Source organism: Camellia sinensis, chromosome 2 (genome assembly GCF_055761805.1).
Source record: "Camellia sinensis isolate YWXY chromosome 2, ASM5576180v1, whole genome shotgun sequence".
Lineage (NCBI taxonomy): Eukaryota > Viridiplantae > Streptophyta > Magnoliopsida > Ericales > Theaceae > Camellia > Camellia sinensis.
Genome location: NC_138962.1, coordinates 89,389,866 through 89,408,847, shown reverse-complemented (window position 1 = coordinate 89,408,847; position 18,982 = coordinate 89,389,866). Strand labels below are relative to the sequence as shown.

The following is an 18,982-nucleotide window of genomic DNA, read 5'->3' as shown; positions in this document are numbered from 1 at the left end:
TTTATTTAATGTATATCATTCTTTCACGTTTAAAAAATTATACTTATTCCCTTGTCATATTAAAATAACATATTTATCCTTTAACTTTTATACACATAAAATAATAAAAAATACTGATATTTATTCATGTCATTTTAAGGAAAATAACAATCATCTTCTTTGGTTTAACTCACACAAAAAATTAAGTTTTTTATTCTATTTTTTAATTTTTTATGTTTTTTTATTTTTTTAGATACACTTAATCTAGATATACTTAAGAAGTATATTATTTTGTGAGTTTTTTTTAATTTTTTTTTCAAATACAAAAGAAAATATATATAAAAGTACAGAAATTTAGTAATATTGTAATAAATGTGAACGACGATGTTGGGTAATATTATAATAAACGTGGGTTAATAGACGAGAAAGAAAAATGATGGTGAAAATAAAAATGAAAAATTCTATTCATACATAAAAATTTATACAAAAAAATATTATAAAAATGATGTGATAGTGATGTTGTTGTAAATATAAATCATTTTTATGGTATGTTTTGTTTTAAAGTGAAAGGTCGCTATTAAGTTATATCATTGTGTTCAAAAATTTTATATAAAATTTATGTTTGTATATCACCACTCAATAAAAATATGTTCAAGTAGAATTTAATGATAGAAAGCTATAGAATCCAATCATGATATAAGAAAAAGAAATGGTAAAAAAAGGAAAAATGGTAATTTAAAAAATTTTAGGGCATGACATCAGTTATTCAGGAGATAATTCATAATAAAATTACAAATCTTAAGGTAGGGAATATGATTTTTCAAACGTGAGGAGAAACATGTATTAAACAGAAATCAATATTAAACAAAAATTAGGTGTCAGTGTAATTTACTTTTATTTTATTCATGGATAAATTACAAATACACCCTCTCACGTTTGATTAAAATATAAATCTCTCCATGTGGTTTTGAAAATTACATTTCACCCTATGAGGTTTCTAATTTTATAACAAATTGCCTATTTTATTAATAAATTATCAAGTCAATTAACAGTCTTTAATGATGTTAGAAATATGTTTCAATTAATAATTTAAGTAATTTTATTATTGTATGAATGATCAATTATACATTTTAATTTTTCAATTAATTCCATTAAATAAAAAATTGTAACAGGGTACTCGTAATTTTTCTAATTTTTTAAATCATAACGAACCATCGGTATCTGAAGAAAATCTCATGGTGTATTTGTAATTTACCATTTATTTAATTTATGGGAAAATTACATACACCTCCTTCGAGGTTTAACTAAATCACAGATATTCCTAAGGTTTTAGAAATTACAAACACCTCATGAGGTTTATATTTTCATAACAAATTACCCCTTGAGATTTATATTCTCATAATAATTTACTCCCTAATTTATTATGTAAATAGTACATTTAAGAAATATTTATAATTTCTCAAATTTTAGAAATATCTGTAATTTTGTTAAATCATACGTAATTTGCTCTTTATTTATTTATTTTGACAAAAAGTGAGTGCCTTCACTGGTCATTTGTGTCTTGGGCCATTATCAAAGTTCTCAGTTCTCACTACTCCGGCCGATACACCAGTTATACTCCACCTGTTTCGAACCGAACTCCAGGTACTGAAACCCTAATCTCGCCTCTCTCTCTCTCTCTCGGTAGGGTTTATTCTTTCTTTTATTTGTTAAGTATTTCAATTCTTATTCATTTTGTTGTTGTTGTTGTTGTTGTTTTTTTTTTTGTTTGTTTGTTTGTTTTTGCCCGAATTCTATTCTCAAGCTCACCTCAATGGTTTTTATGTTTTAATTTTTAATTTTTAGATTTTTATCTCTAAACAGAGATTAGACAAAAGCTGCATGACAAGTAAATTGGGTATAAGAATCAATTCAGGAATGATGATGATGCCCTAACTTGGTTCAATAGATGTTCCTGATTATTTGTATATACTCTTTCTGTTTATACTGACTGTGGGCAGCCTTGAGATATGATCTTTTCTTTGTTGCTGCTTCTCTTTGTTATTAACTTGTGGAATTTAATCTATTGCTCTCTCCTTCTTTTCGTAATTGGCATTTCTTCAGTGTTCATCTCATTTTGATGCACTGCTTTTCTGAATATGTAGTGTGCTATATGTAATTGATACCAGTTTCGAATTTATTATTAACATGCCTAAGGACTTGTTTCACTTGGGTTCTGAATGAAATAACTCTACATTTTGTGCTATGGTTGTGAATATGTTTTTTCATTTAATCCTACATTGGATTTTACATTTTGTGCTATGATCTTGAAAATGAATCTATCCTCGAGTAGTTTGCTGGTTGGGAGGATTTTGGCCTGGTTTGGTAGAGCTTTTTTTTAAGCTAAAATCTAATAATCAGAAAGCTGAAGCTAAAAGTACCTCCTTCCTAACTTTTAAGTAATTAGCTTTTTCCAACTTATTTAAGTTATTTCTAGGGGTGCAACTTGGGCGGGCTCAACCCCAATTTTTTTAGGGTTTGGACAAAATATTTTCAAATTCGGTACGGGTTTGGGTAAAATATTAGAAACCCGAATTAAATTTATACGGGCTTGGGAAAGACGTCAAATAACCCGAGTAACCCGAAATCCGAATTATACATATATAGATATATAAAAATATTAAATATACATATAAATTATTAGTCATTACATGATATTAAAGTAATTTAGATTATTAAATCATATTGAATATATATTATATATACAAATAATATAAAATCTTATTTTTTTTATTTTCACTCATAAATTGTAAGGACTATTATGGCGACATCTCTTTTACATTATATAACTTATTTGTTTTGATGGTATTAATGATTTTCTATATAAAAAAAAAATGTAAATAGAGTCAAATTTTAATATTTTAATAATGTAGTTGCAAAAAAAAAAAAAAAACTGAAATTCATTTACAATTCGGGTTTAACTCGGGTCGGGCTTGGACAGGCAACCTCGGGTTACAATTTGGGCTTGGGCGGGCCTGAGCAGGTCTCAGCATAACTTGGGTTGAACTTGGATAACATCCCAACCCGACCGAACCCACCCAAGTTGCACCCCTAGTTATTTCTACCTAATAAGACATAAGCATAAGCTGCATCAAACCGTTTGACACAAGACTTTCAAATTAAAAGAAGTAATAATCACCTCTTAGAATCTATACCAAATAGAGTCGTGATTCTAATAGTTATATACATATATGTAATTGTAGTTACTTTTTGTTCATTGATATTCCGAATCCAATCCTTGTCATCTTTAGAGTTCTTTTGCTTGTTTTCTCGTTTAAAGAAAATGAAATAAAAAATTCTCTTTGCCCATAAAAAATACAGAAAAGTTAATTTTTATTTAGAGTTTTCGAGACTTTGAAAAAAGTGAATGCTTATGTCTTTAATGATAACATTAGAGATCTCCAATGGTATATAACATAAACAAAAGAGAGGGGCGGGGGGAGTGAGAAAGGTGGAATATATATGTATATATTTTAACTGTAAGGGCCTTAAATTTTTTTTCTTGAGAAGTTTGTTTCTGAGGGGGGAAAGCTAAAAATAAATAAATAAATAAGTAAATAAATTATGGTTACTGAGAAAGCTATAAAAAAAAAAAAAAATTCTTTTATGATTGTTGAGATTTAAAACCACTTGAATTGCATGAATCGGTGATGAATCGTCAATCGTGAGATTCTCTAGACATTCATGTAGATTTAATTAGATTCCTTACAATATGATATTTGACCTAGCAATTTAAATCAAATCTTAAGATCTATGAAGTACCGACACTTCAAAACAAGTGCCATAGGGGTATCGGACACAAGGACAAGGCGGCGGTGTCAATTGACCACATCAAACACTTCTTAAAATATTTAAAAAAAATGAAATATTATTATTATCCATTGTCATAAAAGAAAATAGTTTGATCTAAATTTGACCCCATGCTTAAAAGATTGAACTCACTCTACTAGCAAACTTAACAACTTTATATTTATATTATTGATATGATATACACTCCAACAATGAGTTTTTAGAACTAAAGAGGATTGGAGATTTTAGTACAAAGTTGGGGAGAAGGAGATATATATTGTATATTGATTGTGTTGTTTGCAACAAAAACTAAGGCCAAGTTTGGGAAGACTAAATAAGTGCATTTTTTGACTTTTTATGAAATATGGATTGGATTTGGATTGGGTTTGAAGTGATGTGTTAGAGAAGTGATGTGACTTAAATAAGATGATGTGACTTAAATAGGATAGTGACTTTTTGACTTTTTGGATTTTTTGGAGGATGCCAAACTTGGCCCAAAACACTAAATTATACCCTAATTCAGTAAAATAATGGCAAGTTCAGGTATCGATTCTCAGGGACTGAAAGGCTGAGTTACTTTAAATGTAAAAATTTGTTCTTAAATTAATTCTAAAGATATTGAGATTTTATATAATGAAATATGAAAACTAATTAAAAGCAAAAGTTAAATTCAATATGAAAAGACTTGGGGATTTAAATTCACTACTAACTGCATAACAATAATCATTGTATCAATTCGGGAATTGATTGCTTAATACTATAGTGATTTGTTATGGCTACAAGCCCTAACGTTGTCTTCAAGAGAATTCATGGATTTAAGAATCATGCATAACTTATCTTCAATTAGTATGAAATGTTTACACTAAACTAGGGTTGCAAGACGTCTCGTCTTCGACAGGCAATAGTTATCTTAACTCTCAAATACATGCAAAAAGATTACCACGGTGTACCCATGTATTTAAAATCACATAAATTAAATATATCAAAGAAGATTGGAAGAATGAATTCAATTGAATAGAAATTTGTCTCAAAATTACACAATCATTGTATTAATAATGAATTCCAAAGTAAAATACAACAAACCAAAGTTACTTGGCTAGGGTTTCATCTACACCCTAAGGAAAAGATTAGTTGCCCATGGAGAAGGTGAAGAACGCCATGGATGTGGAGAACTCTGTCCTTGGAACCTTGGGTTTCCTTCCTCTTGCCTCTTGTGCCATCTTTCAATGACTGAAGATCCGTTTTCTTGAAGGCTAAGTTATCCTTTTATAGTTTCATACCAATCAGGGTTCGAATGGGCTCAAAACGAGCATAAAAACTTAAATTTTTGAACTTTTTAGCACGTTGTGCACCCGGGTTCACTTGGACAATAGCTTCACTACTATGCGCCCGGGCTCACCATGACCTGCACTCAGGCACACCTCAACATTCAACACTCTCCTTCTTGCTTTGTTTGGTCCCATCTCGCGGACCTTCAATCTTCTCATTTAAGCTCACTTTCTTTGCAAGGACTTGAATTACCTGCACAACACACCAATCCATTATTATGGACTTAACAAGTGTAGTTTAGGGAGCCTGAATGTATACATTTCGGTACCTATCATATATCCATTGGTCTACTTGGTTGTGAAATTAACATTAGTTTTTCTAGGTCACATTGAAAACAATAGAAAGATCTTTTTTAACAATAAAATTTATAGAGTCGATTTCGTAATTGAATAAAAAATTAGTGAATGAATGATTATTTATTTGGTGATATACATTGCAAAAGATATATTTTATTATATTGGTAACGAGGTTATTACACATTGATTCTAAAATATAGGACTTTGTTGTGAACAATTGTACAAGTACATAATTTGTGTTTTTTGGTGAAAAACAAAGCATCAATGTATTATTATTATTATTATTTTATTTTATTTTTTTTTTCAATTTTTTTTTAAAAATAATTTTTATGAGGTGAGAATTTGAGTTTAAGTTTTAACTTGATCCCATCAACAAAAATTTCTGGAGCCACCACTGTGGAGCACAAGAGAATAAAGATATCAAATAAACCAATATAACAAATAAAGTATACATAATAGGTCCCAATGAGGTGAGTAGGTGACTATGGGTGCATATGAGAGATTTTTTCATGATCTATTTAAAAACTGCATTGAAATTGTCAAGTTATTCCTGTTCAACTTTATGTGAATGCAGTAGGTTTGAATTTTGGTATATGATTTCAGGCTCAGTGTAAGATTCAACTAATCTAGATTGATTAGTTTAATCTATGATTAAGAATTCATGTTATCTATTTATTGATGAAGTGTTCACTTAGTCTCACATCACAAAATTCTGACTAATTTCCTTTATTGTTAGCTAAGCTCATTTTGCTTATCATTGAAGGTTTTATAGGATACTTGTCTTTGAGTTTTTTATTGCAATGCTACCTGAGAATTACATTTATTGAAGACACGATATATGTCAACGGTTTTGAAGAATTAATGTTGATATTATGTCATTAATGATGATGACATTAGCTTGAACTTGTCTCTTTTACACATTCTTAGATGCTTTGTGAGCAATATTTTTTTGAATAATAGTTTTAGGCCCCGTTTGTTTTAGGCTATAGGGAGGGTATTGGGACTAGTAATACCTTGGTATTACTAAGGCCCTTGTTTGTTTGCAGAGATAGCCTTGGGACTATTAGTCCCTTGGTATTACTAATATCCTTGGAAGGAGGATTGGTAAGGATGAGGTAGAGATGGTATTAGAAAATAGTGAGGGGATTAGAAATTTTTTTATTTTTTATATATTGGGAATTTTTTTTTAAATATAATGTTTAATTTTTTATATATTTTTATTTTTTTTATTATTTTATATAAAAATAATTTAACAATTCCTCATTATTAATCCCCTCACTATCAATCCCCTCACTAACAATCCCCTCACTATTAATCCCCTCACTATCAATCCCCTCTATTCTATCTCCCAAAACAAACGGGGCCTTTAACTAATAGTATGATCTTTTGTGGCCTGGGTTTTTGTAACCTTCATTCTAGAAATTTTGACGTCATGATTAGTGGTTTGTAGACCTATTCTGTACATATAAGAAGCATTTTATGTTTAAACAACGTAACAGTTATGGTTATTGCTTCAGTTTCTTGGTGAAGGAATGGGTTGCCAAACACCCATGAGCAGTGAGCGTTTAAGAGCATATTGGACTCCAGCAATGGAACGCTACTTTATTGATCTTATGTTAGATCATATGCATAGGGGTAACAGAGTTGGACATACTTTCAACAAGCAAGCATGGGCTGATATGCTTAGCATGTTCAGTGCAAAATTTGGAACTCAGCATGATAAAGATATTTTGAAGAATCGTTATAGTACTTTGTGGAAACAATTTAATGATGTCAAGAATCTTCTTGACCAGAGTGGATTTTCGTGGGATGATACTCAGCAAATGGTAGTAGCTGAGGATTATGTTTGGGATACTTATACTAAGGTACATGGTCTCTTTGTTTTAATTTATCTGCCCTTGCTGGCTAGTAATATAACTTGATTGGATGCAGGTCCATTCAGATGCACAATATTACAGGAATAAACCTCTTATGAACTTCAGTGATTTGTGCTTGATATATGCGTATGCAACTGCAGATGGAAGATACAGTCGTTCAAGTCATGATATAGACTTTGATGATGAAATCCAAGGACTAAATATTGGTTTGTTTCTATTCCTATCATGGGCATGATATAAGGTTTCAATTGTAAATGAATTGCCATTGTCAATTGAAATGCATTTTATTGGTTTAGTTTGTCAATTCATTAGGTTTGACAACCCAACCGTGATAATGTTTCATTTTATTGTTTTTTTAATCAATTTTTATTGTTATTAATGACCATATTAACTATTTATGACCTGATCACAAATTGACAGAATTCAATTCCCTATCAAGTTCTTAAAATTTTGGACAAATATGAAATCACATTATGTCCACAATTTAGGACTCACAACGTTATGCAGAATATGTAGTCAATTGTGAAAGAAGACAATCTCGAAGATGACATCTTAGAAGCTATTGTTGATGTGGTATATGTCACCAAGTTAACATTAGTTTAAATCTAGGATGATAATGTGGTGCCCTGTAGTTGCTTTAATAACTGGCAAGACTGAGGTCTGTCACATGATGTAACAATAGCTTTGAATGAACTGTGAACTTTTGTACGGTGATCATCTGCTTTGTTATGTTTAATATAATGTTATTCTATGGCTTTATCATAAATGTGTCCACCGTTCTAGTTGACTTAAATTTTATGTTCTGGAGAAATTAGTCATGCTAGATTTTTATTTTATTTTATTTTGATAAATATGATTCTATAATAAGAAAGAGTGCCTTAGAGGGGGCTAAAATTCTACCCTCACACAGCTACATACATCAACTAGCTAAGCAAAAACATACGTTAAAGCTATACATCCATTGGGATATATAAGTCACCTATGAACTGCACAAAAGACAAAATCGAGAAATGGTAGTTTGGTCTCATCCAAAATAATAGAGAAAGGAACACAGATCCCATCAAGGTATGAATAGGAAGTTTGGTGTCCTCAAAAGACCTTCTATTTTGTTCCCTCTAGATAGTTCATAACATACATGACACAATATTCTGCTAATCTTTTTTCTCTAACCTCTTGGGATAGTAAGAATTCCAACTAGCAAGAACATCCACGACTGAACTTGGTTGTCACCCAAATAGCCCTAAAAATCAAGCTAAGCTAATCAGGCTCTATAATTTGTTCTCCCGAGGCCTACAGGACAATGAAGAAGGAGATGTTCGATACATTTCCTTTCATTCTTGAACATACATGACCAATCAACCATCACTTTTGAGTCTCTATCTAAGGTTGTCAATGGTTAAAATACCCTCACGAGCAGTTGACGACTGAGGTTTTCATAGTTATTCGAATAAATGTATACTACAAGTATAACTATGAAATCAGTTGCAAAGTTAATATCTTCATTTAAAATGTTAGTCTAAATAAATTTCTTTCTGGTACAATATATATGTATATATACAGGCAAAATCCACTTTACACCCCTATGGTTCGGTAGCACCTTATCCCCTTTATTTTTTAAAAAAGCCATATACCCTCTATGTGGTTTTAGACTAAAGTGCTACCGTTATATTTTCCGTCCAAATAGACAGAAATTGAGATAGATGGCTGTGTAGAGGGGAATTTTTTTTAGTCGAAGATAAATTTCAATACATAAAGACTAAATTACCCTTCTCTTCTTTTTTTTTTTTTTTTTTGGTTAAGTCTTCTCTTCATCTTCTTTTTGTACCTTCAAACCCTATCCAAAACCCAAACCCTAACTCACCTACTCCTTCCACCACCCCCACCCACCCCCTCCTGTCACTTCCCCACCAACTCTCTGCCCCCTTCCCCAAACTCCCCCGTCACTGCCTCCCTTATCATCACCCCTGCCCGCGCCCCCGTCTCCTCCCCCTCCCCCTCCCCCACCCCCTCTCACTTTTTTGTTATATGATAACAAACCTGGGACATGGACTTTCCCTGCCTTCACATCCGAACCCCATTAGGAATCCACTGCACCATTTGTGCACTGGCCACACTCTATGCTTCATAAATTTGCAGATCCTGTACAATTGCCTCACCAGTCAGACGTAAAGACTCTGTCACACTGGAAATGGCATTGAAATGAAGAGATCACCTTTTTGTTATATGAGAAATTCTCATAAGCTGAGTTTTTTGAATGTATTAAATAGTTGGCTGTTATACTACTCCATCAAGAGCACATGTAAATGGACTTAATAAATCTTCGTCTTGTATCATAGGTAGGATTTTGAAGGATTTCAAGCATTATTAATAATTATGCCATTTATTTTGGGATTCACTCTGTGTGATTATTGTGTTTACTTCATGATAGTTTTTTCAGCAGGAAGGTTATTTTATTTGTTTGTTATTATTATTATTATTATTATTATTATTATTATTACTATTTTTTTTTGTAGGAGGAAGAGTGAGATGGAAGTTTTAAAATCTAAACCAACAATGGATCTTGTTTAACATGTTTTCTACACTGGTGTCTAAGATGTTAACTAACACAGTTTTTGCACAATTTTGGAACCAACTGCACTATATTTTTGCTTGCAATTATCTTGACAGTAAATGTTGGCAAAAACGTAAGATGCATTAGAAGCTCTATCATTATGCCACGGGGGCAAATAAAGTTTTTAATTGATATTTAATTTAGGATTTTTTTTTTTTATATATTTTTTTTAAGTTTGGCTTGGTTATTTGTGATTATGAAGATCAATTTGATTTCTTTTTTTATGAAGACAATGAGAAGTAGAGAAAGAAGAATAAGGGTTTGTCTTTTTATCACTACCGTTAATGGAGTTAGTGTTGCAATTTAGTCTAAAATCACATGAGGGGACATGTGACTATTTTGAGAAGAAAAGGGAGTAAAAGTACACTGGGCCGCTGCCACAAGTGATAAAATGGATTTTGCCCTATATATATATATATTATGAGACAAAGAATGACTTCATGAATGAATAATTAATCATCTACACGTCTTTTATTTATCTAGGTGAAGGAAAGGAGGCCCAGGCTCCCAGTTTCAGCAACTGTACAAGGACATATTGGACACTACCCATGGACCATTATCTTATTGACTTATTACTGGACCAGGTGCTAAGAGGGAATAAAATTGGGCATGCATTTATAACTCAGGCTTGGAATGAAATGGTGAAGTCATTCAATTCAAAATTTGGATCTCACTATGACAAAGAGGTCTTGAAAAGTCGCTATAAACATTTGAGGGAGCAATATAATGACTTAAAGATTCTTCTTGATCACAATGGGTTTTCTTGGGATGAAACCCAAGAAATGGTTACTGCTGAAGAGTATGTTTGGGACTCTTATACCAAGGTGAACCACCATTCACATGCTTCTTGTTACTGAGTTGTGTTTTGTTTGATAGTTCATTGCTTATGTTTTACGGTGCAGGCATATCCTGATGCTCAATTGTATAAATTTAAAACTGTCCCAAGCTTCAACAAATTATGTGTCATATATGGCGAGGAAGGTTCTAATGGAAAACCTAGCAATATGGCTCACAGTGAAGACCTCGATGGTATAGATCCAGTTTTGATGGTTGTTAATTGGCATCTTGTTATTCTCTGATACTGAACATATTTGCTTATATCATCTGAATTATTAACAAATCTCACAAAAGGCATTTTTTTTGCGGGGTTCAGGAAAAAGAAGGAAATGTTGCCATAGTTGTTAGAATTTCCCATCTTTACCTTCACCTACTCCACTACACACTCCACTTCACCTACCTCCACTTCACCACACACTCCACTTCACCTAACCCACTATCACCTACACTACACCACTACCACCTCACCTACTCCACTAAACCTAACCCACTACACCACTACACTCACCCTCTCCTATATATAGGAATCATTGTAACCATAACAAAAATATCAATCAATAATACATATATTTTTACATGGTATCAGAGCTAGGTTGAAAACCTAGTATTTTCGCTTTACCGGCGGGCGGCAGCCTCGCCTTGGCCGCCCGCCGGACCTCTCATCTCTCTCTCCATCACATACAAGCAAATCTCTTCAAAACTACCATAGATAATGTTACAGACACAATCTCTGCTGACCTGCTTTCACTAGCTCCGCCGCCAGTTCCGACTGTCCCGTTCGTTTTCCAGCTTGGGATTGCCGTCGTCCCATCTCCTCTTCCTCCTAATCCCAGGTTTGAGAACCCACCGGCTGGAGGGGTCTCGAAATCACCGTTGTCCAGTAATCCGTCTTGTAACTGTCTCCGACGAGGAGGATACAGCATCTCCGACGCTTGAGCATCGCTCCACCTATGATTTAACAGTCGGATGCTTTGAGAATCATCAGCCTCGGAGAGACGAGGTCTTGTTAGCGCCGCCGCCGTGGTGGTGGTGGTGGTGTTTTTCCCCTTTCATGCCGGTTCGTCGATCCTCCGCCGATGAGTGCCTCTCGGAAACTCGCCTGTATCTCCACTGTTACCTATGCGCTCAATGTTCTCCGGACAAGAGGGCCTAGGCGAATGCACAGTGTCATGCCTTCTATTCCCGTTTCTTCTGTTCAGGAGGGGGGCTCTGCCCCACCATCGACACAGACCACACAACCCCACGCAACTTTTTTTCTTTTACTCTATCTATATCTGTATCTGTTTCTTATAATATCTTGCACAGCCTGTCCACTTTTGCACCAATTTCTATTTTTTTTTTTATTCTTTTCCTCCATCGTTTGCCAAGCACACGACACATACCTGTAAATCTCCACCATCTTTTTTTCACCATCTTTTTTTCTTTTTTTATTCTTTCCACTCAACTTTCTTTTTCTTTTTTTATTATTTTACTTCAAAAGCCTGAGCCATTCCACCATCTTTTTTCTTTTTCATTCTTTCCACTCAACTTTTTTTTTATTATTATTTTACTTCCTCTTTTGAAACAAAAACAACACGGCACCCAACTTGCTTTGTCCCCCTTCTTTTCCTTTCTTTTATTTTATTTAAACAAAAAAAAAAAAAAAAAAAAAAACAAAAAAAAAAAAACAAAAAAAAATTACACATTTGCACAACACACCCTATTTTATTCATCTCCGGGATCGACCCCGATCACCATTTTACAAAAAAAAAAAAAAAAAAAAATCCACAGGCGGAATTTTTCTTCTCTACTCTGCTGCAGGTCTCTTCTTCTTGCCTCCGTCCTGGGCGGCCCTTGACGGTGTTGCCTCAGTGTTTCCGACGCCACCGAGCACGTTCACTCCACTCTGCTCCTCCACTGCAGCATATGGCGGCCCTCCAAATCGAAACATCACGGTGGCCTTCCGCTTCAGCTCCTTGTTTTCTGCCCTTAGCACGCTTATCTCTGCTCGCGCATCCTTATACATGCGTTGGAGCAGAGCCAGCTGGGAGTTTAAATGCTGCACCTCATTTGTCCTATTCTGCAGCCGGTTCGACAAATTAGTGACCGCCGTCATGCTTTCCACACATGCCTTCAATGTATACTGATTGGCCTCCACATCCGACTGCACTGCCATTCTTTGCTCCACAGACCGCATAGGAAAGTTCAACGGAGCAAACTCCGGGGCGCTTGGTTGAGGTTCCAGTGCCACCGCACCAGTTATCTCTCTTGTTGACTCGTTGAGGTCAGGAAAGAGAGTGAGCAGACTCCGGGAAGACGAGGCCATTTTCTGGGCAACAGAGTATTACAGACTATCTCTCGCAACAGAGTGTTCCAGACTCTCTCTCTCAGCACAACGAAGAGTTTTTCAGAGCAATTCGCAGGTTTTTTGTCTCAGCCTCTGCCTCAGCCTCAGGTTCAGTCTTGGTTATATAGCCGAGGCAGCCACGCGCATCGCGCGCCTCTTGACGCCCGACAACTTGGCACGCCTTTTTATGGATTGGGCACGCCTTTTTATGGATTGGGCACGCCTTTTGATGGCACGCCTTTTTATGGATTTGGTATGCCTTTTGAAAGATTGGGCACACCTTTTGAGGGTGCGACTTTTTAAGGGTCCGACAAGACTCTGTAAACTGTCCCGACACTGATTCCGGTTAGCTCCTTCAAGGGTCCGACAAGACTCTGTAAACTGTCCCGACATAGATTCCGGTTAGTTTCTACAAGGGTCCGACAAGATTCTGTAAACTGTCCCGACATTGATTCCGGTTAGTTTCTACAAGGGTCCAGCAAGACTCCGTAAACTGTCACAACAACTGTCACAACATTGTCTGCTACAACGGTCCGACATGACCCCATAAACTGTCTTCTACATCGGTCTGACACCGCCATCCAGTGTTCTCTACACCGTTATGACATCACCATACAGTGTCCTCTACAACGTTATGACACCCCCATACAGTGTCCTCTACAACGTTATGACACCACCATACAGTGTCCTCTACAACGTTATGACACCCCCATACAGTGTCCTCTACAACGTTATGACACCACCATCCAGTGTCTTCACCAATGGTCTGACACGACCATACAGTGTCTCTTATCCTCTTTTATTTTTATGTATTTTCTTGTTTTGTTACTCTCTCCAAACTCAAGTTGGTTAGTTTCTCTCCTCCTTGAGTTTGCGGGGGGCTGTTAGAATTTCCCATCTTTACCTTCACCTACTCCACTACACACTCCACTTCACCTACCTCCACTTCACCACACACTCCACTTCACCTAACCCACTATCACCTCCACTACACCTACTACCACATTTTCTTCTATATATAGATTGTATAGGAATTGTAATTTATCAATCTTGTAATACATCAAAATATCAATCCATAATACATATATTTTTACAATAGTTTTTCCATACTTCTCAAACACTGGCTCCTCAACCACATCTAATGCTGAATTACCAATTTTTTCACTAAGTTGAAAATCTATTGGCTAAAGCGAAATGAAGCTAATTCATGTAACTTTAGCTTGTATGATTGGCAGTAGGTGCATGCCTGCAATCATTGTGAATTAAATTGATCTATCATTGTATTTTTATATCAGAGTCTCTGATTTAAAAAGAAAGGACATTTTTGTAATGCAGATAGTGATTGTTCAAGGACAGATTGGACACCTTCAATGGACCGCTGTCTCATTGACCTTCTGTTAAAGCAAGTGCATAAAGGGCAAATCATTAATCACATATTCGACGAACAAGTATGGATAGATATTGTGGCAGCATTCAATGATAGATTTGGATCACAGCATGACAAATATGTTTTGAAGGGTCAGTATAAAAGTTTGAAGAAGCTATATCATGATATGAAGAATCTGCTTGAACTGGGTGAATTTTCTTGGGATGAATCAAGGCAAATGGTCACGGGACCTGATGATGTTTGGGATGCTTATACCAAGGTGAATTGCTTATTCCTTTGGGTCTTACTCTTACATGTGAGTTCCAATTGCTAGTGGCTTACATATGTTGTTTATAGGAGAACCCAGATGGAACATCATTCAGAACAAAAACAATGCCAAATTATAATGATTTATGCTTGGTTTATGGAAATTTGACTTCTGAAGGAAGATGGAACCAATCAGATCCATATGTGGGCTTCAATGGTGATGGTTAGTTTGTATTTTGATGCGATTTAAGGAATTATTATTATTATTATTATTATTATTATTATTATTATTATTATTATTATTATTATTTTATCACTATTGTGTCAACTTGATTTAGTGAAAAATGTTCTCAGGGTTGGACAACTTTGGAACCTGTGAGTAATAATTTAAATTGCATAGACTGCCCTAAATGAATGATGCATGATGCATATAGTTTTTCTTTGTGAAATAAAAGTTCAATGGGTTTTGATGAATATATTCTATTATTGTTATCTCATGTTCTTCTTTAATTTGTTGAAGGAAGGGATTTTCAAGCATCCCAAAATTGCAGTTGTTTGAGGTCTGGTTGGACAGCACCTATGGACCGATATTTTATCGATTTAATGCTAGAGCAGATCCGTAAAGGGAATATGATTGATCAAAATTTCAACAAACAAGCTTGGGGTGATATGGTGGCGAAGTTTGTCGCAAAATTTGGGTCTCAGCACCACAAAGATGTTCTAGAAAGTCGTTTTGAGAAAATGAGGAATCTATTCCATGATATGAGAACTCTTATTGATCAGAGTGGGTTTGCATGGGATGAAATGCAACAGATGGTGATGGCTAGTGATGATATCTGGGATGCTTATATCAAGGTGCATATTTCAGTATAGTTCTCTAATAACATTCGTAACATGTAAGATTTTAGTGTGCAGTAGCTTACATTCTTCATAACCAGGAGCGTCCTGATGCACAACCATTCCGAAGTAGAACTCTCCCAAACTATAATGATTTGTTTCTGATATATGGAAATACAAGCACTAATGGAAGAAGTGACCATGCAAGTCATTGTACCAATCTTGATGATGGTGCCCTAAAAGTAAACATTTGTGAGCTCTCTCTCTCTCCTTGCTTGATTTGTGTGAACCACAGCTGTTGTCTTTATATTGGTGAACCATGACTAGAATGGTGGCAATGATCATAAATATGGACTATAGCTCTGTCTTTATGCTTTAAGCACAAGTGTGATTATTGTTTATTTGCCAGTATGATTGATCTAATTGTTTATCTTGGAAGCTGCATGTGAATGATATATATATATATATATATATATATAATATTGCTATTACAATGTCTTTCTAATCTTAGTAATGTGATTGGTTATGTTGTATTTATTTGGAATTTATTACATAGTTGAGTGATGAGCAAAGGGAATTGATCCCATCTAAGCAGCACAGACACGGGGCATGGTTATTTCAAAAAAATGGAGATACGGATACGGCGGCAACACGACAATAAAATATTTTTTCATATATTTTTATTTCATAGGTAGATTAATATTACATCCACAAACAATTAAAATTAACAGAAACTAATTCTTTTTTTATAGATGATCTATTAAGTATTTAAAATAAATAAATAAATTTCCAACATCCATCAAAAGCACTAAAGAATGGGGAGGAAAAAACTAGTTGGCGTGTCCCTGGCGTAATTCATGAAAAAAAAAGAATTAAAGGGACACGCCATGTGGCGTGTTCCATACATGTCCCTGCCGTTTCCCCACGTCGGATATGAGGATGACACTTATTTTGAAGAGTTGGTGCTTCATAATATCCCATCTAGACTTTTTTGGATTTTGTAAAGAATTTGGAATCTTTTAGCTCTATAGGCGCATAGAGTTTTGTTCTATAAATTGTGTGTACTCGAGTTGTTTCATCTTTTCATGATATTCTATTTACTGATATTCCCTCCCTTTCTTTCCGTGCATGAAAAAAAGAAGGTAAAACGAAAATAAAGAAAGAAAAAAAGAATTCCACAGGAAGTAGGAAAAATGGACTTATCTATATTGCTATATTATGCATAATGCAAATATTCATGGTATCCAAGGCACCTATATGGCGTCTTGTGACTGATTGTTTTCTCAATGTGTAGATCAGGAAGATGACCAATCCTCTTCTGGTAGTGATACTTCGAGCATTGCTTGGACAAAGCCAATGGACAGATATTTCATTGACCTCATGTTAGGACAGGTGTTTGAAGGGAATAGAGTTGAAAATACCTTCAATAAGCAAGCTTGGGTCTGCATGATCACATCATTCAATGAGAAATTTGGACTTCAGTTTGACAAATGTGTACTGGAAAATCGGTACCTAAGATTGATGAAACAGTATGACGACATCAGCACTCTTCTCAACAAGAATGGCTTTGCATGGGACGAAATAGAACAAAAAGTCACAGCTGACAATGATTATTGGGAAGCTTATATTGAGGTGAATTTCTTTCATGTGTATGACTGAATCGGCAAATCAAAGGCTGTTTCCTCGTTTTATTGTTCATGTAATTATTAATGACTTCAACTCAAAATAACATGGACCTTAGTTGCAGGAAGCGGGGTTGGGAGAGTTAGGGAATATAGAAGTTTCTAAGGTTGGAAGTGCCTATGGGAGCATATATATTTTATATATTGAATAGATTTTAACAATTTTTTTTTTCTTTTTTTCCCTACATAGTTGTGATATGTGTTAAAATATGAATAAATATTAAAGATGGATGTCAACTACAAATTATCTTTGTTAAGTATAAGTAAATATCTAAATAGGAACTACTAAGTTTGAGTTGTTTTTCTTTTATTTATGTGAGATTTATATGTTTGAGAGGTTTTATCTTAGCTGGGATCGAGTTTCTTACAAGTTTTTTACTTGGGGAGCGCCGAATCACGTTTCTAAGTAAGAAACGTAACCCAAGTACAACTTTCCTGCTACTACGACATGGACCTTGTATATTATTTGAAAAGTACCTTTACTTTTGATGAATTGCTGATAATGCACCATCTAACAGAGTGATTTACTGATGCCAGTTCTGTGAAGTAGGGTATTAGAAACACCCATTCCAATTGCTTGGACTTTATGTTCTTAATTGATAGCTAATTTGTCACCGTGATGATTTGCAGGAACATCCCGATGCTGTAGCATACAAAGATATAATATTGGAGAATTACTGTGATCTGAGCATTATTTTTGGAGATGAGATCCATGATGGAACGTCAAGTTATCTGTGCCCAGAAATGAATATTGATGATAATGCCCTGGAAATGGGGATGGATGGCATATTTGGAGCTCTGAAGTCCCCAGCTATTGATAATGAAGTGTCTAATGGGAGAAAAAGACGCCAATCCACCACACCATTAAGTTCAACACGTGGGAGAAAAATCAAGAAAACCAGGGAGGAGTTGCAAGAAGCAGGTAGAAGTAATACAGTGGACAGGAACTATAGCTCAATAGAAAGCATTGTTGATGCACTTCAAGCTGTACCTGACATGGATGATGAACTCTTCTTGGATGCTTGTGATCTTTTGGAAGATGAGAATAAAGCGAAGGCGTTTGTGAAGATGGACATCCTGCATCGAAAGAAGTGGTTGTCACGAAATCTCCGTGCATAATTTAGGTTACTGTTTTTGGTTATCTGAAGTGTAGATATGATCATAATGTGTATATGAAGTATTAAGACACAATGTACAAGAGGAAACAGTTTTCAATCAGCTTCCCATTCCTTTCTATCCTCTTCAATATCCACAGTTTCACTTGATGTTCAAATTGGTAGAAGAAGAATACTTTTTCTTTGCGCGTGTACTTTGTGCAAGTGCACGTTGTTTTCAATCAGCAATGGGCTACACAACAATATGTGACTAACCTTCTGATCATAACTCTCCTAATCTGGATGAAGGAGCTAGAATCCAGAAGAGGGATCTGTCTCAAATGACCATGAAATTAGTTTTTGATATTCTTGCATTTTGAAATTTTTATATGATTTTTATGAATATTTTTAAAGAGAAATTTTGGAACAAAACCATAGTATACTAAGGGACTTTTCATTAGTTAGATTCATAATCATGAAATTATGTTTGGATAGTTTTGTGCTTTAAAATTTTTCTATGATTTAACAGTTAAGAATATTTTGAGATAGAAAAGAGAGATTTTGGGACAAAACTGTTGGTCTACTAAGGTTTTGTTTGGAAAGTTAGATATTTTAGTTGGCTATTTGATTTTTTAGTTTACTAAAATAGTTGT

General features: G+C 34.6%; 1 protein-coding gene across 1 annotated transcript; it reads left to right on the top strand.

Annotated features, from left to right (window-relative positions):
- Window positions 1-1,510: 1,510 nt before the first annotated feature.
- LOC114290457 (uncharacterized) lies at window positions 1,511-18,469 on the top strand. Its single transcript, XM_082915056.1, has 11 exons — window positions 1,511-1,623; window positions 6,950-7,297; window positions 7,365-7,515; window positions 10,404-10,744; window positions 10,823-10,949; window positions 14,419-14,729; window positions 14,807-14,939; window positions 15,237-15,571; window positions 15,655-15,805; window positions 16,848-17,185; window positions 17,866-18,469. Exons 2-11 carry the CDS (start codon window positions 6,965-6,967, stop codon window positions 18,352-18,354), a joined length of 2,709 nt encoding a protein of 902 aa, XP_082771182.1. The 5' UTR covers window positions 1,511-1,623; window positions 6,950-6,964; the 3' UTR covers window positions 18,355-18,469.
- Window positions 18,470-18,982: the final 513 nt, after the last annotated feature.

What these genes read in the sequence shown, in the direction of transcription:
- LOC114290457 (XM_082915056.1), top strand. Translation starts at nt 6,965, where the DNA reads ATGGGTTGCCAAACACCCATGAGCAGTGAGCGTTTAAGAGCATATTGG. An exon ending in TTTGGGACTCTTATACCAAG is followed by an intron (nt 10,745 to 10,822) that starts GTGAACCACCAT and finishes TTTACGGTGCAG; the next exon opens with GCATATCCTGATGCTCAATT. An exon ending in TTTGGGATGCTTATACCAAG is followed by an intron (nt 14,730 to 14,806) that starts GTGAATTGCTTA and finishes TGTTGTTTATAG; the next exon opens with GAGAACCCAGATGGAACATC.